The sequence below is a fragment of the Diabrotica undecimpunctata genome, chromosome 5 (assembly GCF_040954645.1).
Source record: "Diabrotica undecimpunctata isolate CICGRU chromosome 5, icDiaUnde3, whole genome shotgun sequence".
Lineage (NCBI taxonomy): Eukaryota > Metazoa > Arthropoda > Insecta > Coleoptera > Chrysomelidae > Diabrotica > Diabrotica undecimpunctata.
The window spans coordinates 135,882,823-135,909,358 of NC_092807.1; the positions used below are offsets into that span (position 1 = coordinate 135,882,823).

At 32.3% G+C, this 26,536-nt stretch overlaps 1 protein-coding gene and 1 long non-coding RNA gene across 2 annotated transcripts in view; one reads left to right on the plus strand and one right to left on the minus strand.

The window, feature by feature from the left end:
• LOC140441834 (uncharacterized) overlaps positions 1-3,160 on the plus strand; it is a 57,799-nt gene extending 54,639 nt beyond the window's left edge. Inside the window, exon 3 of the long non-coding RNA XR_011951037.1 lies at positions 2,924-3,160. This is a non-coding gene — a long non-coding RNA (uncharacterized lncRNA). The remainder of the gene's footprint in view (positions 1-2,923) is intronic.
• Mid1 (calcium-permeable channel component Mid1) overlaps positions 1-26,536 on the minus strand; it is a 426,078-nt gene that overhangs the window by 23,799 nt on the left and 375,743 nt on the right. Inside the window, exon 2 of the mRNA XM_072532776.1 lies at positions 21,638-21,836. Coding sequence (XP_072388877.1) covers positions 21,638-21,836 — 199 coding nt within the window. The remainder of the gene's footprint in view (positions 1-21,637; positions 21,837-26,536) is intronic.

Consider the following 26,536-nt stretch of genomic DNA (forward strand, 5'->3'; position numbering starts at 1 on the left):
CTTATCTAAACTGAAAACCCAGAGAGGTGATATATATTTACATATTTAGTTCAAATGCATTTGAGTGGATAATTAGTTAGAAAATACTTATATAAAAAGTACAAAAATACACCCGTTTTAAATAAATAAATTATAGATAGTACACATTATCTGCTTTATAATTGAGTTATAGCTCCATAAGTTTACTCTTAAAATTTATAGTACGTTTATTTATCATTACGACGTCCACGTGGCGTTTATTATTTAATTGAATAAAGAGTCATCAAAATAATTAACAATTATGATTATATTATGTAATCAAGTTGTTAATTGTTATTTATATTAATAATTACTACATGAATTAAATTTTATCAATTCAATTTTCATTTTGTAAGTAATAATTAAACCCTATTGCCTTATTTATGGAGCTGTTATCTATTTTACCGTCAGTAATTGTCTCTAAATCCAATAATTCGATGTTGCATTTTTAAACCGTCGCGTCGCATTTTGTGTTCAAATTGCAATATATACACATAGTTTCAAAAGTTATGCATCATCACTCGTATTCCTGATTTTACTTTTTTAACTTTTTTAAATCCGTATCCTGATCAAATATTTAATTGGTATTTTTCATACAAAATACACCTTTTTTGGTTGTTTATTTTAATTATATAATCAGATAATTACCCATTTAATTGATCTGTTTTTGCCAAGGTATAAACATTGGGGGACAGGCCATGGAGTTGGAGTGCACCTTATCCTCCATGCTATGGCATGCTGGACGAGCCATACAGTCTGTAGTAGTCAACACCACGAGGTATGAGCAGGAACACAAAGTGCATAAATACTCATACGCTTAAGCATCCTAAGGGCCTTCACAAATTACTCGTTTACAACTTGTCTTGAATGATATATCTTTAATCTTTCCTATCAGCCTCTCTTGCAACTCTTGTTTCTTCCGACCTTGAATGGCTATTAGGTTTCCGAGGGCAGATGGGTCACTATATTTCCTTCTACCTCATACTCTTTAGTGTGGCGAGTCATTCAGTGTGACGAGTCATTCACCGAGCGATTGCCGGTATGAGCAATCCCCCACTTACTGACCAAGATACACAGCGATACGCCCTAGTCAATTAATCATGACAATGCTCAATACTAAAACAAATTCCGGAGTAAGTCCTCCGATCGGGTCTCCGGGGAGGACAGTTTTGAGTTTATTAAAAGATAATAAATTAAAGTGAAGAAATAATATCAAGATCTGCACATGTCAGTCAAGAATGTCAAAACTTTATACAAAGCAGGAAAAATCCACAATGCAATACAGGAGATGAAGACAATGTATATTGAAATAATGAGAATAGCAGAGATGAGATAACCAGACTCTGGAGAAATACAAATAGAAAAGCACAAGGTATATTATTCGGGAAAAAGTGATGGATCATATGAATATGGAGTCGGAATAGTCGTATCACTTAAGGTTGCTAAATGCGTTACTAAGTTTACAAGAATATCAAAGAGTGATGTTACTACAAGTAGAAGCCAAACCTATTAATATAAACATCATCCAAGTCTATGCTCCCACTGCAGACAAAGGTGAGAAAGAAGCAATTGAGTTCTATTAGAACATCAACAGTATCATCATACAGAAAATTCCTAGACAGGAAGTTGAAGTTCTCATCATTATGGGAGATTTTAATGCCAAGATATTAGCTGGAGATAAGTCACAGTACATTGGAGCACATGGACTTGGAGTCAGAGACGAGAGAGGAGACCTCCTAGAAAAATTTGCAGAAGAATCATAATATAGTCACAATATACATAGGAAAGTTAAAGAACTCAGAGCGTTATATTGGTATTGCGATTACAGAAAAGTTTTCTCATTCTGTTAAAAGTTGACCGGGTAAATTCAATGCAGCATCTTATTTTTTTTTTGTCTGATCAGTATTTTTTGTGATTCATGCTCCAAGATATTTGTTCAATTTCTATATTATCTAGTGCTAGTTTAACTTTGATGTTTTGTGCTTTTATAAATACCATAACCTTGATTTTCTTCAAATTTATTTTTAGTCCATAATAGTTGCAATGTATATTTAGTGGTTGATCAAGGTGTTGCAGTTCTTCTAGTATTCTCGCCAGAAGAAATATCGTCAGCATATCTTTATGTTGTTAAATGGCCCATCGTTTATTATTAGACCCTCGTTGACTTTGTCCAACGGTAATTCTGAGATGGTTTCATTGTATAAATTAAACAACAAAAGACATTCATATATAAGAAAAAGAAATATTAAAATAATTTAAAAACTATAGCGAAATTATTTTAAATATTTTTTAAGGTTATCTTTCTTTCTTCATTAATTTATTAATTTCTTTATCTTCAGTTTCTTTTTTTTTTTTTTTTTCAAAAAGTAGTTGGCGCCCTCTTTTTATTTCTGTCATTTAAAATTAATATTTACCTTCAATCTTTGTCCGGTAGACTAAATATTCTGTTATATGTTGACAGAAATGTTAATTCAATCATAAGCATACGCCCTATGTCATCTGTGCAAACTTCATTTGAGTCTCCCTACTTTCTGTCAATCAACTCTTCTAACGTAGTGGGAATATAATTTTTTGCCTGTTTTTGAAATTTACAAAAGAAGGCAAAAATTATTATAAGCTTTATTTTATGGTCTGCAGAATTCTCTTGGGGTGAGTACTTTCATTGTAATCTATATTCTCTAATTGTGACAGCATTTTCAACATTTATAACCTTACTTATTTCAAAAGCACGTTTTCAGTTATATGCATGTATTAATCTTACAAAGAATTTAACTAAGTTTAATAATAATTATATTTCGGTTTATCCTTGCTATCTGCTAGTTGTTTAATTGTAATTTGGTAAAATGACAAGGAAGTTAAATCCCTTTTGATGTGTCTCTAATACAAGCCGTTCCTTATATTTTAGTTTATTGGCCGTATTCAATAATTTATTGGCTGTATTATGAAGTTTTATTGGCTGTATTATTGGAGAATTTATTGACTTTATTAGAGGACCTAACCACCTAATTCGGAGGCCACACAAATATATGGAATAACATGTTCTGGAGGACATAACTGCAACTGTCAGGAGGGCCTAACCATCTAATTGGGAGGCCACACAATCACCCATCGATGTCATAAGTACCGCCAAATTTATTTAGTGTAAAGCATTGGCAGGGTTGATTGTTTCTTATTTTTAATAAATATGATTAGTTAAATAATTGTTTTATTTGCTATCAGATAAGAGTTCATGGTTTAATTCCTAGTTTAAGACAAGACGAACTCACACTTGAGATACTGAACTAGGCGAAGCATAGACGATAAGCTCTCATGGTTGATTGAGGTATTATTTTTATAATAGTATTTCACTTCTCTTTAGTAGTCTTATCGTTACAATACATGTATATTACATAATAAAATCATGATACAATTTAGAGATAACTCAATAACTTTAAATAGAGCATTTTATTTTCAAGTAGATAAAAGCGAAGGAATTTTCAAATTTACTGCGAATAATAAATATTCGATAAAGTAACGAAATCAGAATACCACTATGTGAAAGTTACGAAATTTTTACTGTTTGTTCTGTTTCTGAAATATGTGCTCTGCTCGGCTTACTTTACATATTATGGTCTTTTTTGTGAAATATTTGGTTTCAAGTTTTACGCTCTAAATTTTTGTGGAGTTGAAAAATGCTGTAAAAACTTAATGGAGATAAAATAAAATATATTTTATGTTCAAGAGAGAATCAAATATAATTTGATAAGGAAAATTATTGTATACAACAGGTGAGAATAACAAGAAGCAACATAGTCCAGGGAAATACATTGAGTTGCAAATGGGTTTTTTTGGGTAATATATGTCTAATACAGTATAAATACAAAAATGCCCGTCACAGTTTGAAGGCATATAATAGTTATTAACAAATAAGGGTCAAACATAGCAGTTTTTTCGTTTAAATTGCTAGAGGTAAAAATAGTATTGTTCTGAAGCTATTTTCTTGTGGCATTTTAAATTAATTACTATTTAAATGGGAATAAGCCGCAATTAAAGGTTAAAATACGTTTATTTAAGTTTCAATTTCCACTTCGTTTGTATTTTGAGAACGATTTTCGTTCTCAAAATACAAATAATTAGAAAATAAATAAACGTATTTTAACCTTTAATTGTGGCTTAATCCCATTTAAACAGTAATTAAGGTAAAAATAGGGTAAATATATTATTTAAATATATTCATCTTTTAGTAGATGGGCATAGGTTTAAAATAACAGTTTTGAATTTAATCCGATTGTTTGTTGCTTCGGAAATTGCAAAAGAGCGCTAAGGTTTTGAAAATCAAAAATTTGCTATAACTTTTGCAAAAAGGAACCTGGTACTTTGAAAAGTTGGCTTAAGTAAACTAAAATAAAATAGAATAAAATAAAATGACATAAAATAGAATAAAATAAATAAAAATAAAAAAATATATATAAAATAAAATGTAATAAGAATTTAAATTAAATTAAATTAAATCAAATAAAACAAATTCAAATAAAATAAATTAAAATAAGACGCTCCAATTGACATTTGCGAGTGTTTTTGTAGCAAGATCAAAGTTCAGTTGTGTTTTCGAAAGAGTCGTTAGACATTGGAAATGGCAAAGGCGCTATTGAGACGTCGCTCGACTGGATACATCATATTACCCACAGATTACAGTGTTACTTCACAGACTGGAAATATGCGCTTACTGAATTTTTGACACATTTGAAACATCAAATGTAAAATTCATTGATATATTGAATCAAAACAAAATTTTTCTATCTTCGATCTCACACAGATCATATTTTTCTAACGTGCTCTCTGGTTGTAATAATTATTGACAAAAACTGTTTCTATTCAATCACCAATAAAATATTTTTAAATCATGAATGTGTTGCTTATGTGAGTCCATTTCAAAAGGTAAAAGAAATAATAAATTAGACCTACTCACAATCAATTTAATTTAACTATCCAGACAACCGGTTTCGCTTTCTACAATACGCAAAGCATCTTCAGGTCTCGATACAAAGTTAAATAAATGCTGAAATAATAAACCCATATTAGGGTCTTGTCTAATAAAGATAAACAAAGACTTATATAAATTACAGTAATTATGCCAATATTACATGTCTGTGGTTTTTCAAAATGAATATATATATATATATATATATATATATATATATATATATGTATATATATATATATATATATATATATATATATATGTATATATATATATATATATATATATATATATATATATATATATATACTGTTGTGATGTATTGTTTGTGAATGATGAGCAATGAGTATTTTTAATAATAATATATAGGGTGTTTATCGCGGTTCTCAAAGAATTAGTTTGTAAGTACTTTTTTAAATTATCTTTAATATATCTATTATGAAACAGACATATATATCTAACCTAGCCAATGTAAATTTAAAATAAACTATCTTTAAATTGAAATTCTTATGAAACTAATTAAATTCTATAGACAATGTAAAATTTAAACAAACTATCTTCAAAATTGAAATTGTTATGACACTAACTAAATTATATTAACAAAATTTTGTACCTTTCTGTCACTGAATGCCTAAATGAACTGTTTTGCACTATATAGATTCTAATCACCACTCAATGTCTTCGTGCTTCGGTTATCCTTGTTTTTGTGAAATTACTTTTTCCAATTATCAGCTTCCACCAATTTAAAATATATTTCTTCTTAAGCATTTATAAACCACCAAGCAAACCAGCAAACAGCATTTATAATTATTCTTCTTTTCAATATACCAATATCCAATCACCAAATATATTATATAATTTTAATTTTCAAATAATACTTCTTGCATTATCCAATCACCATTTATACATAATATAATTTTTAATCTTCAATAATATTTTCTTTATACTGTTTCTTAATCTTCATTTAACTCACTATATTGAACAATTGGACCTTCTGACTGACTATAATTGATCTGACTTCTTCTTACTAACTGAATGGCTTATTTCATGCTAACTTTCTTACTAAACTGGCCATCTTGAATCCAAATCACCGGGTATTTATACCTTTTCAATGTTCCAGAACCATCTGGTAAGAAATCATATTCCATTTGTTCTATTAAATACATGTCTGAATTTTCTGGAACAATCCATTTCGCAAACAAGGCCATCTTCGGTGATCTAGAGAATTCCTTTCTTTTCTATCGAGAATTCTGTTGACATTTAGGCTTTTCAGATCAGAATATACACTTAAATCAGTAACTAACACTGTAATTTAATAAACTACACATTTTAAACAACATATTATTATAACCACACTTTATATTCGCAACCATTACTTAAACGTCACTTCATTGTATAGTTGGTTGCCTATGCACATGTCTCACTTAAATATATCTACAATATTATAATTATTAAAATACAACTTTTTACAATTATTATATGCTAATTTCTTAAAAATGCCCTCACATAAATATATTTTTATAAAATTCTCTAGTATATAACTTATTAAAATAACCAAATACTTTTTATATCTAATATTATCTAGTAGTGTAACTTATAAATTATTTTCTATAAACACCAATCATATCAATATATATATATATATATATATATATATATATATATTTATATATATACATATATATATATATATATATATATATTTATATATATATATATATATATATATATATATATATATATATATATATATTTATATTGGCAAAAATAAACTGGTATTATCTAAACACAAACCTTTATATATTTTAAGTAATACTTTAGTATGCAAATTTTTTACAAATCCACCTAAAAATTCAAGCGAGAAAGGAGCTAGATATATTGGAAAAGGGATTTCGTGAATTTTTCGTAAAACAATTTTACCTAATTTTTAGAAAGCTGTATAAAATGGTGCTTTAAGAGAATTCTAAAAGCTATTACACAAGCTCTAAATGGCACAGGTGTTAATAATTGGACGTTTTAAAGCTGCTTTTTATAAACCAGGTAATCCTTTAAGCACAAAATTCTTAAATTTTTAGAGAAATAGCTAATGTAGAGCAAGAGAAAATGTTAAGGGTAAACATTTAATAATAGAAGCAAAAAAGATAGTTTGTGTTTGAACTATTTATCAACGGTAAAATATTGTTGATTATTTTTCGTTTGTTTTTGGTTATGTGGATTCTAAAAATTATAAAAAATAGTAGGCAAGCGTTAATTCGATTAAAAAGTTTATGAACAAAATATAATATTACTATATAATAAGTACACGCTTAATTTTATATACGGCTGCCCGAATGAAAAACACAGTATCTGCAGACATACTTTTCGAGAAAAACGCAATTAACTTCTAAAAGTTTCGCGGTACTTATCTATAAACACTGTTTAAGTGAAATATTTTTATTTAACTGTAAATACGTTTAAAATATTTTGTGAGGTTGCCGTTTTTATGGGTTGCATTATGGGAAGCAAAATAACTTTTTGTAAGTCCATTGGGAAAAACTTTACATGTGCTAGTGAGGTTTTTGCAACAGCAACATCGGATTTATATAATTCGTTAGTCTTTTTGCTTTATCAATGTGAATTTTATAATTGTCTAGACTTTCCGGAGGACTTTCTATACCCATTGAACTTATAACTCCCTTTCGTATTAAGATAATAATAATGTCATTTTTTAAATATTTTTGTTTATATAGGATTAAGTCACAATTATTGGTTGTATTAAAAATCACATTTTTAACTAACTTTGGAACTTCCACTTTGGAAATCGTTTTTAAAAAAAATTATTAAATAAATTTTGCCAAATGTAAAACCAAAGTTTTTGTTATTGTTTAGGTCATTGTTAAATTAAATTAAAAAAATAAGGGTACCGCAAAATATGGTCGTAATAAGAAAACAAAACTAGTACAAAGTTTACTAGCATCCAATTTGGTTTATTATGGTTCAACATCTTTCGTTTATAGACAAAATAAGATTGTCCATATCCTGTTGAGGTACATTTGCCCATTCTTTTATCAGACAGAAATGAACAAATTGAAACAAATGAACAAAATGAAATAAGAGAAATGAACAAATTAAAGACATTAAGGAAAATAATGTTAATAACAGTAAAAGATTAAAAGAGTGGTAGCAAAAATCAGAATTAAAAAAGATAACATAATAAAATTCGAAACAATAACATAAAAAATAAAATTTGAAGTTTAGATGGAAAAAAATAATTGACAAATTACAACTCTATGATACTATCGCTGTCATCTTCAGTAGAATCGTCATCATCTAATGTTATAATTATTGGTTTAACCCATTTGAACTTACCGTCCTTTATAAAGGCCAGAAGGTTTCTTCTAGTACATTACAAATTTAAACTTTTCAAATGTAGATGCCGTATTACTTTTACAATCCTAAATTATCATATTACTCATCGAATCTTATTATGAATCATTTAGTAAATAATTTCCAGTGTGTCAGGAAGTTTTTGTGTAGGAGTGATTTCAGCTACTTGAAATGGATAAAGCTAGGTAAGCTATTTCTGTTTTGTTTATAATAAGTGATGTCGGATCGTGATAAAATATAAAGTTTAGAGATGAAATAATTATTTAAGGCATATACAAAAGAATTTTGGTCGGTAATAATATCATAACACGTGCTCAAAGTATAATGTTCTTTTAAAAGGCCCGTAGGACAATCGGCGTCTACAGTGTTCTGTATTACACGGTATTACTAATAAATGTTTTTTTATTTTTCTCAGTCGTTCGTACTGGAAAAAGCCCCTTACGCTAGCGGAGCTACTTGAAGAAATAGAAAAAGAAGATATGGACGTTCCAGATAGCATTGCAATTTTGCCTCCTGAAAATGCTAACGATGACGTTACCGATGAGGATTCGGGTGAAGAAGATAAAGTTGATATTGAGAATTTACCTGGATGTCAACTTAGGGCAGAGTGTCAAGTTAATCTACCAAATCAAACTGATTCAGATGATGATAAGTCATTAGCAGACTTTGTTGAACACAAACCTAAGAAATTTAAAAAATTCAAGTACTCAAAACGAGATTTACAATCGAATTTCTCTACATGGATTCCAATTCAATCTGTAAACAATCAGCGCTCACCAGCAACGATATTTAAATTGTTTATAGTTAAGCAAATTACGGAATATAGTAATACATATGCCCAACAAAAAAATTCTTTAGGTGATATATCTACGGATGAAATGTTCTGCTTCATTGGTATATTACTGCTTAGTGGTTATTGCTCTGTTGCTAGAAGAAAAATATATTGGCAAAATTCTGATGATACGAATAATAAAGTAGTTTGTTCAGCGATATCCAGAGATCGATTTCAATATATTATGACAAACATTCACTGCAATGATAACACCCAACTGGATAAGCAAGATAAGTTCTCTAAAATGAGGCCAATCTTCGAATCTCTGAACAAAAAATTCTTCGAATATGCTCCAATAGAAGAACACCACAGTATAGATGAAGCTATGGTGCCCTATTTTGGACGCCATAGTTGCAAACAATTCATACGTGGAAAGCCCATTCGCTGGGGCTACAAGTTTTGGGTTGGAGCAACAAGACTTGGATATATCATTTATTTTGATCCATATCAGGGAGCATCTTCAACTCTACCACCAAAATATAGTCATTTAGGTTTAGGGTCATGTGTTGTTCTCAAATACGCCGATGTTTTACAGAAGATGCCATTTGCGCCATTTCATTTGTTTTTTGATAACTACTTCACATCTTTGTCTCTCCTGAAAGAATTGAAGTTCAGAAACATAAAAGGTACAGGTACCATAAGAGTAAATAGAATTCCAGAATGTCCCCTAAAAACAATAAAAGAGATGAAAAAACTGGAGAGAGGTACTTTTGATTATTCCATGGTAGATGATGATAGTATAATATGTAATTGGAATGATAATAGTGTCGTTACTTTTGCATCGAACGTGTCTTCAGTTTTCCCTCTAAATAAAGTAAAATGATTTTCACAATCCGAGAAGAAGCATATATACATAAATCAACCTAAGCCCATACAGCAGTACAACGAAAACATGGGTGGAGTTGACAGAAGCGATCAGAATATTGCTCAGTATCGAACAACTGTACGAGGAAAAAAGTGGTATTTTCCTTTGATATCCCATTGTGTTGATATGGCTGTTCAGAATGCATACCACTTGCAAAAACAGGATGGCGGAAAACTTGACCAGTTAGGATTCCGAAGGGCTATTGCAGTTGAGCTGTTAGAAACGCACAAGCGAACCACCAAAAGGGGACCTTCAAAAGCGCCAAGCAATCAACGGGAACACTCACGTTATGATAGGTTGGATCATTTAGTAACCTATCAAGAACAGCAACGAAGATGCGTACACTGCCATAAAAAGGCAAATTTTATTTGTCATAAGTGTAATGTTGTCCTTCATCCTAAAGAATGCTTTTATAATTATCACACTCAATGAATTTAAATTGTACTTGCTAATAAATAAATATTTTTAACAAAAAAAAAAATTTTCATTTAAAGTAACTTATAGTCCTACGGTCCTTTTAAAAGAACACCAAATTGTGGCCAATCTGGAGGTCGGATATTTTTTTGTTTATTTTTCCCTGACTTTTGAAGCCTTTTTAATCACTACTCAATGTATACATTCAGGTTTAAACAAAAAAAAGTTTCAGGACTAAATGGGTTAATATGTGAGGTTAATGTTCTGTAATGATCTTCCGTTTTTATAACATGTAAAACATAATTTTGGCAAAGTGTTGGGGAAATCTATTTTATTTCTTCTACATGTGATACTGATTGGCTACTAAATTTGGGACAGCAGTTGTTTCGCCGTAAACTTCCCTTAAGTTGGCTCCAGATTAATTCAATAGGGTTGAAAACACAAATATGACCATCACGTTTGGCTAATTCGTCTATAACAAACTTTTCTCAAATACTTTTGTGTGAAGAACTTCCAACATTTCGTTTTTTGTATATGTTTCTTCAAAGTATAAATCATTTTCATACAAACAGTACGTAAACAGTACCACTCTTTTAATCTTTTACTGGTATTAACATTATTTTCCTTAATTTCTTTAATTTGTTCATTTCTCTTATTTCATTGTACATAATATACATATAACTATAACATACCTATAACGACATATAATAGATATAACTACATATTAAATATATGATATGATATTTCATTTTATATTTATTATTCCTCTATTACTCTATTAAAATATTAGATGTACTTGAAATTTTTTGTTAATTTTAGCGAATCCGCTCCTGGAGGGATATATATTTGATATTATTTTATTTATGTACCCTAATACTAAAAATAAACTTATCTATACGTAATTTCTTATCAAAATTTGAACTTACAACTCATTTAAAAACCAAGTCATGTACGCATATGAGGTAAAAAGCAGCTCCCGCAATCCCAACATGTCCATGTGATTGGCTGGTAATTGAGATTGGCAGAGATAGCCGTAGGCACGTCTGTCATTTTGTCTAAAAGATCTGCCCGGACACACCGGCGGAGAGGAGCGTATTATATAGGAGATAATATGAAAATTCTTCGACAATATTTACAGAAGATATTTTATACAGGTATGACAAGAAGCAAAATAAATTCGTCTCAAAAAATAAAACATTATTTTTAGTTGTCATAAAACTAATTACTATTATAAAATCCTGTCTTGAATTTTTTAATGTACTATAGTAGAAAACAAATGAAAAAAACATGGCTTTAGCTATAAAGTCGCAAACTATTAAGAAAAAGCAAAAAAAAATATAAATTATCATTTATTTGCTCTTTGCTTTATCCCTACGCGGGGACGGCTTTTCTAAATTACATTTCTCCATAGGTTTTTATCTTGGTTCATATCAATAGTAATCGTCCTGCCTATGCGTCTCCCCCTAGGTCTTCTTTAGTCTTCCTCTATTTCTTCCAGGAACCCGCAGATCAACAATTCTTCGTATTGGGTGATTGGTGCCTCGCCGTTAAACATTACCAAACCATCTTAACTTATGCTCTCTCATTATGGCAACAATTAGTGCTACCCCTAGACTTCCCCTAATAAACTCATTCCTAATTTTATCATTCTTTGTCACTCCACTCATCCATCTAAGCATTTCTAAGTGCCTTTAAAGTACCTTCAGTTCCATACATCGTAGCTGGTATTATGGCTGTTTTATAGAATTTTTCCTCCAGCTTCATTGGAATTTCCCCATTACTCTGTAATACCGATCCTAGGTACCTATTATTACTTTTTACAATAATTTCACCTATATAGAGAATATAAAAGATAACTTGATAAAAAGGTGGAGTAAACGCCCAAGTAATTGTGAAGAAAAAACATACTGCATCAAACTGAACATCAGATACTTCAATCTAAGAGTACAGAAGACGAACAAAAGTTACAGATGTAATCCAAAAGATTGCCATGTTAAAATGGAACTGGGCAGAAAACAGGAAAAACAGAAGACAATCGTTGGACGTACCGATTTATTGAATGGCGAGCAAAAGTAAACAAGAGAAGTAGAGGCAAACCTCAAACCAGATAAACTGATGACATCTAGAGAATGGCAGCTCACGAATAGATGCAAAAAACAACAAACAGACATGAATGGACACACTTAAGGTAGGCTTACATCTGACGATGAATAAAATAGGTTTTGATGATGATGAAAGAATATCAATATCTGATTTATGACATGAGATATTTTATGAGAACACTATACTTGTATAAATAACACCCTTTCTGAACAGAACATAAAAGATAACAAAATATAGATAAAAATACACCAACACACATTAGAGAAATATGGTAACAAAAAAAATCTTTAAAAAGATGGTATAGTAGGCGGTACAGTAGACTATCGCAAAGCTTCATAATATATTTTTTGTATTTTTAAAATTTGAAGATTATTTTTAAAATTAAATATTATAATTTTATTATTTATTTAATATTTATATTTCAAATAATTTATATTTTATTAAAATAACACAATCAATTATTATTTTGTATGCGTATATTATGTATATGCGTATCTCCTACGCTAACGCATTAACAAAGCATACGTTGTTTACTTCTGACAGACATGTCAAATTCTGACGAAATATTAGATTAATAATAAAATATAAATAAATATAATTTAAGTAATAGTAAATTTAATTAATATATAAATTAAATAGGGTGTTTAAAAATATTAATTGTATTTATATGAAATTATTTTAAAAAGAAAAGTGTCATATAATTTATTAAACAAATTATTCAGTATAGTGATTAATTGGATAACATTTATGACTTTTAAATTTTGACAATCGTTACGAATAAAATCTGTCATTGGCAGATATTCTTTTAATTTTTTCTTCTCATTTAATATCTTTACTTTGTTAGTTATTTTCATGCAGTTTTTAATTTAAACCTAACTAAAATCTGTAGCCTGGTTTCAAAGACGGCCTTTTTTCTCTTTATTTTTTTGAAAATTCAGATATGGACGGCTTCTTGTGTAACATGGTGAATCCAAATCTAAATAGTTTTTAAAGTAAAGTTTAAAGTTAAAGTATTTCAAAGTTTTACTAATATACTAAAAATATATTACTGTAATAAACCTGCAGAAATAACATGGAAGGAACTAATGTTAAAGAATCTCCTTTGTTGAAAGGGAGAAAGAAACCATCAAATCCTTGAAATTGGAAAAGAGACAAACAGAAGATTTTGAGGTTAGTATTAAACCGTAACCTAACATTGAATAAACTTATAGACAAACTTAAATAACATTCATTCAAAGTTACTATTACTTAGGCCTAGGCCTAGTTAATAGAGTGAAAATGGACCAATTTCTAGTAGGCCTAACCTATTCACAATTCACATTATTTTTATTTTTCTTTACCTTATGTTAGAATAAAATAAATTTCCCTGACATAAAACTGTTTGTATTTTGGTTTTGAATCCAATGTTTGTTTTAGGTACAGTTCAAAGGGAATAAAGGGATTACCTGATGCTTCTTCATGTGGCCACAGAGGGAAGAAAAATTGCAGTTTATTGAAGATGCAAGATGTAAATAGTTTTGATAATGCATTTTATTCTGAAAAGACAAAAGATAGCCAAGATGCTTTTATTCTTAAGTTTTGAGCAGCAACACAACCAAAAAGAAGCAGACCTGGAGATGGATCAAGACATACTAAAGGCGTAACCTACCAATATTTTATTGAAACAACAGCAGAAAATAGATTAGAGATATGTGGGAACACGTTTATTATTGTATTGGAAATCACAAAACACAGAGTTGAAGGTGTTTTCACAAGATTTAAAAAAGATGGATGTCTCATCCCCGTTGAAACTTCAGGTGGTTATAGGAAGACTAACACATATCAGAAAAAATGGATTCTGTAATACATTTTGTAAATCAGTTTAAAGGCACAGCACATATATATATATATATATATATATATATATATATATATATATATGTATATATATATGTATATATATATATATATATATATATATATATATATATATATATATATATATATATATATATAACGTACGAACTGAAAATATCATCCACATTGGAGTTTATAGAAGAGAAACAACTGAGTTGGTGGGGTCATTTACACCGGATGAAGGATACCGTACCAGTAAGAAGAGAGAAGCAAAAATATTGAAATGCAAAAAAGGGGAAGACCAAGGCCAAGACCACATAGGATGAAGTAATCGATAAGATATTGGATAGAAGCAAAGTGATATGGACAGATGGTCCATTTTGCTTATGTGGTGATTTTATTCTTTTTTCTATTTTGTGTCAATTCATTTAACAATTTACGTTACATTTTCTTCTAATGTCTTCACTTCTCTTTCGATCTCTCAGCATATTTCCTGTAATTCTTCTCAGTACTTTCACCTTTGCCGTTTCCAGTAGCCTTTGCGTTGTGGCCGTATCGGGTCTTATCTCCGAGGCATATGTCATTATTGGTCTTACACTGGCAGTCTATTTGCTTTTTGTACTTGATCTATCACTTCTCTGTCCAGGTCTCGATAGCTAGACAGTGTAATTCCCAGGTATTTCATTTCCATTACTTGTTCAATACTGATGCCATCTATTTCTATTTTACATCTGGTTCGTTATTTGGTGACTACTATTGTTCTAGTTTTCTGAGATGAAATTGTCATATTAAATTCTTTTGTTCTTATGTTAAATCTGTGGACCAGTCTTTGCATCTTTGCAGACTATCTTCATCTTGGGCTATCAATATTGCGTCGTCCGCGTAACAGAGTATTTTGATTTCTTTGTTTTCCATTCTGTATCTTATTCCTTTGTTAACGATTTTGATGATTTCATCCATGATCAAATTGAAGAGCATGAGGCTTAATGAATTCTCTTGTCTTATTCCGCCTGCCTATTTCTATAGGTTCTGTAAGTTGTCCATCTATTCTGACTTCCATTTTGTTGTTTTGGTAGATGTTTTCGATAGTTTTTATAATATTTAGGGGAACTTCTCTATTATACAGAAGATGGATTATATCTTTGAGTCTTACTCTGTCAAAAGCTTTCTTTAAGTTAATCAGACACAGTAGTGATTTCTCAGTAATTTGCTTTCTAACGAATATTGCATCTGTACACGATCTTCCACTAAGAAAACCTTGTTGTTCATCTGCTAAACTTATCCTTTGATTTATTAGCACTTGTAAAATTTTAGTTGTAAGTTTTAGCGTAGTATTTAACAAATTTATACCTCTGTAGATTTCCGGCTGTTTTTTATCTCATTTTTTGAATAGTAGAATTAGTTCGCTCCTTCTCCGATCTTCCGGTATTTTATTGTGTTTTATAATTTTATTAATTAATGTTGTTAAATTGTTCTGTCATTTCTGCTCCACAATATTTCAACAACTCGTTTGGTATCCCGTCTTTACCTGCTGCTTTTCTGGTTTTCAAGCATTTTCCGAACTTCCTGTACATTTATATTTGTTTAGTCACATATAAAGATATACAGAAGCTAAATATTTCTATTATAAGATCTAAATATTGCTTTTCAAATGAAATAAAACGTTCAGTAGTATTCGTAGTGTTAAACTATATAGCACCTAAATGCCAAACAGCTGCTCCAGTTCTGGCAAAGGCATGAAGATCAATCAATAATTCAGAAACTACATGAAATCTCTACGGGCCCGAAGTCGGTTTCCATCCGTTAGAAACGTACGTCTCTTCTCAAATTTGATATCTGATGTAGAATCTTATTTTTCGGTGTCAATTTTATTCGGTTGCACAGGAAAAACGAAAAGTTTGGAGAAATAAAGGAATGTTTGTAGACTCACATATAATTCAACATTGAAACTCTATTTTTAGAAGTCAGAAAGTTACTTTTACATTCCACAGTTTTTCATTCAGTTGTATTGAATTATGTGAGATTTTATCTGTATAATTTCCTAAAATTTCAATGTTGCGCTAAAAAACCTTATGAAACTTATACGTGATGAAGAACTGAAGAACCAAGGTATAATATTTAATAAATCTACCCTAATATTGGCGTATGCGGACACATATTAGCCGTAACTTCAAGAGGATGTTTCTTGTATTCTTAAATGCAGTATATATGCAACAGCAGACAAAGATGACGAGATTGTGGAAGAATTTTACCAACAACTGGAGACCCTGATGAGAATGACCAAGAAAAGCGAAGTGACATTAATAATGGGCAACTTCAATGCAAAGGTCGGCAGAGGTAAGGTGTCAAACGTTGTGGGCGGTCACGGATTAGGAACTAGAAACGAGAGAGGGGAACGTCTCATACGCTTCTGTCAGGAACAAAAACTATTGATAACTAATACTTTTTTTAAACTGCCCCCTCGCAGACTTTACACCTGGAAGTCGCCAGCAGACTCGAAAGAAACAAATGTAAGAAACCAGATCGACTTCATTGCCATACCAGAAAGATTCAGAAACTCAATCACATCAGTGAAAACCTATCCCGGGGCTGACGCTCAATCGGATCACAACCCAGTGGTGGGTAAACTGGGAATCAAACTAAAACGTATAGAAGGGAAGCCTAACAAAACCAAGATAAACATTAGGAAATTAAAGGATCCCAACATTAAACAACAAGTACAGGAATCCTTAAGAAGAAACATTGGAAACTTGAGTGAACCCGCACAAGACGCAGTTGCTAAATGGGAAGAAATAAAAAGAGCTGTTGAAATGACAAACAAGACACTTCTGTTACAGGAGCGCGTAAAGAAGTAAGAATGGATGACGGATGAAATCCTTGATATGATGGAAGAAAGAAGACAATACAAATGCAAAAATCAAGTGAAGTATCAAGAAACAAGTCACAATATAAAAACAAAGATAAAGGAAGCGAAGGAACGCTGGCTGAAGGAGAAATGCGATGAAATCGAAGAGTGCGACAGAAGATATGACTACCACAACATGCACAAAAAGATCAAAGAATTAACAACTAAAAAAAAACCAATAATCCCCACCCGACACTAATAGACGCAGACGGTAACCTTATATCAGACGAATGAAGCTCATTGACACATGGAAAGATTACGTAGAACGACTTTTTAACGATAAACGCAGAGCGACAGTGGACCAAGATGACGACATGACTGGACCCGAAATACTAAGGTCTGAAGTGGAAAAAGCCATTTCATCGCTAAAAAAACGACAAAACACTAGGTCCCGACAACATACAGGGCGAGATCATAAAACTCCTATGCGAAACGGATGACCACTTCCTCGATTTTCTGACAGGCCTTTTTAAGACCTTTTACGACAAAGGGGAGATTCCGGAGGAATGGCTTCAATCGACCTTTGTAGCCATACCTAAAACACCAAGTGCAAAATACTGTGATCAACACCGCTTAATAAGCTTGATAAATCACATTACCAAAGTTTTCACCAAAATCATACACAATAGAATATATAACAAATGCGAAGCAAATATATCGGAGTCACAGTTCGGATTCCGAAGCGCATTGGGCACAAGAGAGGCGATCTTTAGTCTGCAAGTTTTAATTCAAAGATGCAGAGACATGCACAAGGACGTCCACTTGTGCTTCATCGGCTTCTCCAAGGCGTTTGACAAGGTCAAACATGATAAACTCATAGAAATGCTCAGGAAGATGCATATTGATGGCAAGGATCTGCGCATAATAACCAGTCTCTATTGGAACCAAAGTGCTGAGATAAAGATGGGCAACTTACACAGTGGGAAGATAGATATTAAAAAGGGTGTACGACAAGGATGCGTCCTCTCGCCGCTCCTGTTCAATATATACTCTGAACAAATCTTCAGAGAAGCACTGGGAGATGTTTCGGAGGGTATCAAAGTAAACGGAGAGGTAATCAATAATATTAGATATGCTGACGACACAGTTATTATCGCAAATGACTGCAACGAGCTTCAAAGACTCATGCAAAGCATACACACAGCAAGTCAAGAATATGGTTTAGAACTCAATACAACTAAAACTAAATGCATGCTCATCAGCAGAACACAACAACCTCCGATGCAATTGACATTAAACAGCCAAAAAATAGAACAAGTGGAGATATACACATACCTTAGAACCACAGTCAACACAAAATGGGACCAGTCAACAGAAATAAGATCACGAATTGAAAAAGCGCGAAACGCGTTCAACAATATGAAAAAGTAGTTCACAAGCAAAATCTCAATGGAACTAAAATTAAGACTGGTCAAGTGTTATGTCTTCCCGGTCTTGTTCTATGAAGCAGAGGCATGGACCACAACGGAAGCCACCCTGAAGAAACTAGAATCCTTTGAGCTGTGGATATATCGCCGTATTCTTCGGATATCCTGGACAGACCACATCACTAACGTGGAAGTAATGCAGAGAATAGGCAAAAGCAAAGAAATAATCTTCACCGTAAAGAAACGGAAGCTTGAGTACTTCGGACATGTCATGAGGCATACTAAGTACCGGCTGCTACAGTTAATAGTCCAAGGAAGAATCGACAGTAGGAGGGGACCGGGAAGAAGACGACACTCATGGATACATAACCTGCGACAATGGTTCGGACTAACATCGACCGAACTGTTCAGAGGTGCCGTAAACAAAGTCAAAATAGCCTTGTTAATAGCCAACGTCCGAAACGGATAGGGCAAAGGAAGAATATGCAACACAAACCTTATGGCATTGAAGACAGACTACAGAATCAACGATATGCGATAAAACTTTAACATTGGTAACAATAATTTTAAAGTGATGCAAGTTCTTTTACTCGGAAAGCTTCTTCTTTTCTTCATCTTCTTATTTTTATGTAGACATGACTCTGTCTGTTTTTCAATGTGCCTCCAATAAGTTGTCGTTCCGTTTTCGTGGTCTTCCTACTAATCGTCTTCCTATTGGGGAACCGTCTCTTACCGTCTTTACTACTCTATTTGTTGTCATTCGGCTTATATGATCGTTCCATTCTACTCTTCTATTTCTTACCCAGTTCTTGATATTCTCTCACCTTGCATCTACGTCATATATCTGTACTTCTAGCTCTGTCCCATAGTGACTTGCCATCAATTTTTCATCTCTGCTGTTTATAAAATCCTTTTTGTCCTGTCTTTGTCAGGTCGTGTTTCTGCCGCGTATGTCATTATTGGTCTGACTACTGTTTTGTATTCTTCTGTTTTGTGATCATTTCGATTTTTCTTGTAAATTAAAAGGTTGTACCATTTTTAATATTCACACTAAACAAATTTCTTTTCAAACAGAAACAAAACTAAAAATATTAATACTATCTATTTATAAAAGCTGTCAAAAAACAATTTACATATTTGCTATGCAACAAAAGAAAATCATAATTTAGATTCTGAAAATTTTCAAACCAAAGTACTATACATTTTTTGAAATCAGTATTTCAAAAGCTTTTAAATAAGGTATCACATAATGTAGTATGTACATACTTCATAAAAAAGGAGATGCTACCGACCTCAGGAATTACAGGCCCATAAGTCTACTTGCACATATTTATAAACTATTTACAAAAATAATTACGAAACGACTAAAAAAATAAATTGGAATTTTATCAGCCCATAGAACAGGCGGGTTTTAGAAAAGGCTATGGAACAAACGATCACCTACTGGTAATAAAAAATCTTATAGAAAAATGCACTGAATATAATAAACCACTAGCTTTAATATTTGTCGACTATGAAAAGGCATTCGACACCGTAAATCAACAAAAAATGTTGGAAGCCTTGACAGAATGCCGAATTGACTATCGGTATATAAATATAATTAAACATATATACCAAAACGCAACAGCCAGTGTTAGAGTGGGTGATCGTCAAACCCAGAAATTCCCGATACAACGTGGAGTACGCCAGGGGGACACCATATCGCCGAAACTGTTCACTACGCTATTGGAATATATATGTAAAAGGGCAAAACTGACCGACAAGGACATAAACATAAACGGAGAAAAGCTTAGCCATCTAAGGTTTGCAGATGATATTGTACTAATAGCTGATAGGATAGATGAGGCCAAAGAACTTTTAAATCAGCTCTACCTTTCCTCGCTAGAAGGGGGATTGAAAATAAATATATCTAAAACCCAGATGATGACAAATCTTGTAGTCAGCGAAGATATATGCGTAGGAACAAGATCCATAGACCAGGTAATGGCCTATAAATACCTAGGTCATGAGATTCGCAAAGGAAAAGATAACCAAACCGTTGAGCTTCTCCGTCGTATAAGACTGACTTGGGCAGCCTTCGGCAAGCTGAACCATATTTTTAAATCGTCTGATATACCAATATGCCTTAAAAGAAAAACGTTTAATCAGTGTGTTTTGCCAGTGTTAACTTACGGTGCCGAAACGTTGACCATGACAAGGAGGACAGTTCAAAAGATCCGTGTGTGTCAAAGGGCGATGGAGCGTGCCATGTTGGGCGTTTCACTACGAGACAAGATCCCAAATCGCCAGCTACGACAAAGAACAGGAGTGGCTGATGCAGTAGAGAGAGTAGCAACACTAAAATGGAACTGGGCAGGTCACGTGGCTCGAATGACAGACAATAGATGGACAAAGCGGATACTGGAATGGAGACCAAGAGATGATGCCTACCGAAGTAGAGGTCGTCCACCAACACGTTGGACTGACGATCTAAAACGTTGTCATAGGAATTGGATGCAAGAGGCACAAGATCGAAATAGATGGAAAATTATGGGGGATATCTATGTCCAGCAGTGGATAAGCGAAGATTGAATGATGATCACATAATGTAACTTCTTACTTAAAAAAATATAAAAATCAAAGTTATGACTCTCACTTGAAGAGGGATCGCGTAAAGTTCGAAACATTGATGTTATAATATACTATGATTATTTTAAAAATCGACCTATTCAAGCGTTTTGCTTACGTGCTAAAAATAAATAAGTTAATAAGGGGGGTTAACACAATAAAAATTAAGTATGACAGAGCGCTGGTTTCAAACAATTAAAATTCAACGCGATTTAAGACGATTTCTAAATTAAACGATATAACCAGTTTATATTCTTTGTACCATACTTGATATATTTTGTATATCTCTATTCACTTATTTGTATTTAAACGCTAAGATTAAAAAATACTTTTTCGAAACACACTAAGTGGATAAAATACATACCAAGGCAGAGAAATGTCGGTTCCCCGGCGTATTGAGGTGTCGGATGGGCCGCCTCTCCAGGAGACACAGTTTGATCCGGCAGCAGGTACGGACACTGTTGTTCGACATCTTGACACACGCGTAGGCACGGTCGTAATCGTTCGCCAGAACGTGTGTAATGAGGCACCAGAGAACTGCACACCCATCGCCGGTATGCTTCCTGAAAACAAAAATCTCTATGAAAAATTGTAAAAATTAATTTATCGAATACAAAAAAAAATCCACAAGGAAAATAATTCCTGCAGCTGGCTGTATACAACGTATAACAAAAAGAGGTTAATCTTTGTATGTGGGTATATTTTATTTTATAAAAACCCTTAAAAGGGCAACATTAAAAATACGAACGTTTTCGGAACAACTGTTCCATCATCAGGTTAAAATACAGTTTACCATGCCTGAGCCACCAAAATATTTGGGTAAAAACCCTTTTTAATATTTTAATTAAATTTTACTTCAGGTAACATACACCCATGCTTAAATGAGTTCCAGTGTCCGGAGAGTAAACCCTTTTTTTTTTTTTAAATATTTGTATACGTAATAGCTGCATTAACAATATATAAAATAAGGTTTTCCTTAAATCCGATATTTAAATATTTGAACTTTGATCAGATAAAAGGCATATATCGAGCACAGTTTAATTAAATCTTGTCCAAGTACTTTCGATCCCTAGATCATCTTCAGGGGCATTTCGTCAATTGCGGCCTATCCGGCAAGAACAAAATGTCATAAACATATAAATGTACATCACACAACACTACAAAAGGACAAACAAACACTTTAAAATTATTTAAGAAAGGCTACATTACTTGCAGAAGCCGGAGACAGAGTCTTTTTGTAGTGGAAGACTGTTTGTCCTTTTGTAGTGTAGTGTGATTTGTCCTTTTGTACATTTATATGTTTATGACATTTTGTTCTTGCCGGATAGGCCGCAATTGACGAAATGCTCCTGAAGATGATCTAGGGATCGAAAGTACATTTGCAAGATTTAATTAAACTGTGCTCGATATATGCCTTTTATCTGATCAAAGTTCATTTATTCGAGCATTCAACCTTATATTTATTTAAATATTTAACTAAAGCTGGGCATTCACGTTCCAACTTGCGGTCCCACTTAGTAGTACTACTAGTTGGATAATCGTCTCCACTCATGCTCCGACTTTCTATCCAACTAGCAGTCCAATTTCAGTTCTAGTTTGTTTTCACGACGGTATACATCGCTTAATCAAAAAATGTATCGATTAAACACTACGCAAAATATAATTAGGAGGAGGAAAATGGCAGCATTGTGCTTGTTATTGTTATCATTTGAAAAAAAGAAGAAAAAATGTTTTTTTTTCTTCTTTTCATCAACGTGATGAAAAAATTATTCGTTGATCGTGTGAACTATTGTGACACGACATTGCTCAATGTCGTTGATGAGGATGATTACAAAAATTACCTCTGAATGGACAACTTCACTTTTTCGCTGTTGCTGGAAAAAGTTGGTCCACTCATTTCCAAAAAGATACCGTCATGTGTAAATGTGTTAGCCTGCTCTGGCTGGCCTCTACACTTCTGCCAAAAAGCTTAATTCATTGTAGTGCACCCAATTAGGCACGTACACTTCGTCTGCTCCGGTACCAGTTCCACTTTCACTCACTTGAACTTTTTTATATTCTCTGAAGAAGATAGAACGTAGAGAGTCAATTTTTTTAACGCACAGAAGCTACATTGGCAGTGTTTTCGTACTTACATCGAACATTACATTCAGCAGCTGTTGTTGGGCTGTTTTTCGCGCATTTCGGTTCGCGTATAAAGCACTACCGCTATTCCACAAACAGAAATTATCTCTGTAAACATCGATAAATTCGGAAATTCCTTCACTGTTCATTACGAAAGGCGTGAAGTAGATACGAAAGTTGGCGTTATAATGAGTTAATAATCGGTCGATATGTATGTTTAAAATTAGGTTTCGTTTCTCTAGTTATTTGTCTAGGGCTGGACTAATTAATTTTTGATTTTTATGACTTTTTAAGATGCAGGAAAAAATTACAGTTTTTAAGGATTTGTGTAGGTATATTCTATTTTAGAAAGGAATAAAAACTTGTTTTAAACTGGAGCTGGGATTTATTTTGTTGTGTGTGTGTCGTATATTAATAAGAATAATTTTTCGTGCAATTGAAAGTTATTTTCTATTATTTATTTGCGAACTAGGGATCTTTGCTACAACTATGATTTAATTTTCGTTGTTTGTTGATAATTCTTCTGTAGCGAATCCGAAGTGTTGGAAATTGTACCTGTGTGGGACTGTCCGAAATAGATCTACAGAAAGAAAAATTATTTGCCCTAACAAAAAGTAGATGATGATTAAGAATCGTGTATTTTAATAATGGTAATTTTCGTGCAATTGAAAGTTTATTTTCTATTAATAATTTTTGAACTAGGGATCTTTGCGTAAAGTAATTCATAGACATTTAATACGTAACAGGTGCCGAAGGTCAAATGAACGAGGAAATTTTCGATCCGACCTGTGATTCAACTTCACCATTCATGCTCCGACTTCGTCGCCAGTCGGAAGTCGGACCTTCAAGTCGTCCCACTAGATGGTCCGCCTCGTACCACTAGTTGTCCAACTAATCCAACCAGCCCACTCACGGTCCGATTTCAGATCCAACTGCAGAAGTTGGACCACTAGTCGGACTAAAAGTCGGAACGTGAATGGCCTGTCTAATAGACCACAACCTTATAAACTTTCTGTTTTCTGAAATACTTTTATGATCGGTACTTTCATTCTTTTTTATTTAATATTTACTATGTAATCTGATAACTAATCACAGATAGGCATATTTATAACATGAATGAACAAGTGATGAACATGCTTGATCTGGTTTAACTTTAGTATACACTATACTACTCAATACTTACAATAATGTGGGCTCATTTTAGCTACGTATCAACATAAATTTGTTAGGTATTTAACTTCATTTTTTGGTAGAATGTAAACCCCAGTCAAGGAAGAAAACAACAGTACAGCTGATTTTTCTTTGTTTTTTGTTTTTTTTAACAATCTTAAAAACTTAAAAAATATTTTTTGCCTACAAAACGTATCTTATAAATATATTCTAGAGAAAAATAGTTTACATAAAAGTTGAAGGTCATAGATAGTTCTTTGTTTTGAGTTTTCAAATTAAAATACATATCGTCTGTGATAGAGGCGTTCAGAACCATAGTGGATTGAGTCCACTTTTTACGAAAATTAAGTTAGCAGTGTATCTATGTTCTACAAATAGAAATCTTTTCGGTGCTATAACAAACCACGTCCAAAGTTACCGCAATAATAAACATATAAACACATACCTATGTCTGAATAATGTGTCATATTATTTCGGGACAGAGTGAATCAAGTCCAGTTGATTCGTCAGATTGTGCTCAGTGTATTTATTGTGATAGTTTATAATCAAAAATGAATTCAAATGACGACACTCATTATAGCAGAACAAAAATCCCTTAAAGAAGATCAAATGTCCTTAAACTGTCCTTAAAAATAGCTGCCGCAACTGAACCCGAAACATCCAATTAACTTATTGTTGAGCAAAATGTTCACCTAGCAAAAGCAAAACAAGATCGAGATGTAGTAAAATCGTACAGTGATGACGCTTGAGATGAACACTATGTTGCTACTTTTGACCTCCAAAAAGCACTGCCATACCCGAAATTGTCTACAAACATTTTGCATATTACAAAAGAAATTTGTATGTCTATAACCTAGGAAATCATTCCTTTGACAAAAACAACGTATATTACCAATACGTTCCTGAGAATATGCTTGAGAATGACAACTTCAAGCTATACTAGGATCGCACTGTGCCCACAAACCAAACAGTAGCACATAATAGACCAGATCTCATATTAGGTAATAAACTAAAGACACAAACAACACTAATAATTGATGTGGCGATGCCCAACAATAATATACTTTATGTTAAACAGAACAAAAAGATCGCCAAGTGTAGAGATCTGGAAATAGACATGAGACAATGGAGAATGGAAAGGACCTAGACAATACCCATTATTCTTTCTACAACTGGAGTGATTCCGAAGAACTTCCTAGAAAAATATATAAGACCATGCAGAAAGCTGTGCTGCTCTAAACGTCCAAATGCGTACGAAAATTTTTGGGAGGTACACCGACGTATCAAGTCACCTACAGCTCGATAATATGGAAAGAGTCCCCCAGAGCCCGATCCTTTTGATACAGTAGGCATCTGGAATGAGTGAATTTTCCCTTAAAGGGAGTGTGAGCCGTATGGCTAAATATGGATAAATAATTAATAGATAAATTAATGTTTTTTTAAGGAAAGTACTATAAAAAAAGCTCTACAAAGAAAAGTTATTACGCCTCGAAAGAAGAAATACCGGTTTTTAAACTTATTTTTTATTTTTTGAAGCCAAAATTTACTGTGTTAGTGCATAGCAATAAAATTTTATTTTCAAAAATAATATAAATCAAAAACTACTTAAACTGGTCAATCACTATAATATTCTTTATACTAGACACAAAAATTTAATATTTCTTTATGCAAACTTGAACTTGTTTGATAATAATTTTTGATAACGTTTTTGATAATAATTCATCATTTTTGGTGTAGGAATCATGATATTTCATACAATTTTTCAAAATTTATTTTATTGTGCTAAAAATAAAATTAAACAGAACAACAAAGCCAAGCTTTATATTAGTTTAATGGCAGTTCGAAATATTTGAAATAAAATCGTTTTCTCAGCGAGGAAATTCTAATAACCCCAAAATCGCGTTTTCAAAACAAAAAGGAAAACCGTCGGCGAGTAGATGAACATCAGAAAATACAATAATTACCCTTC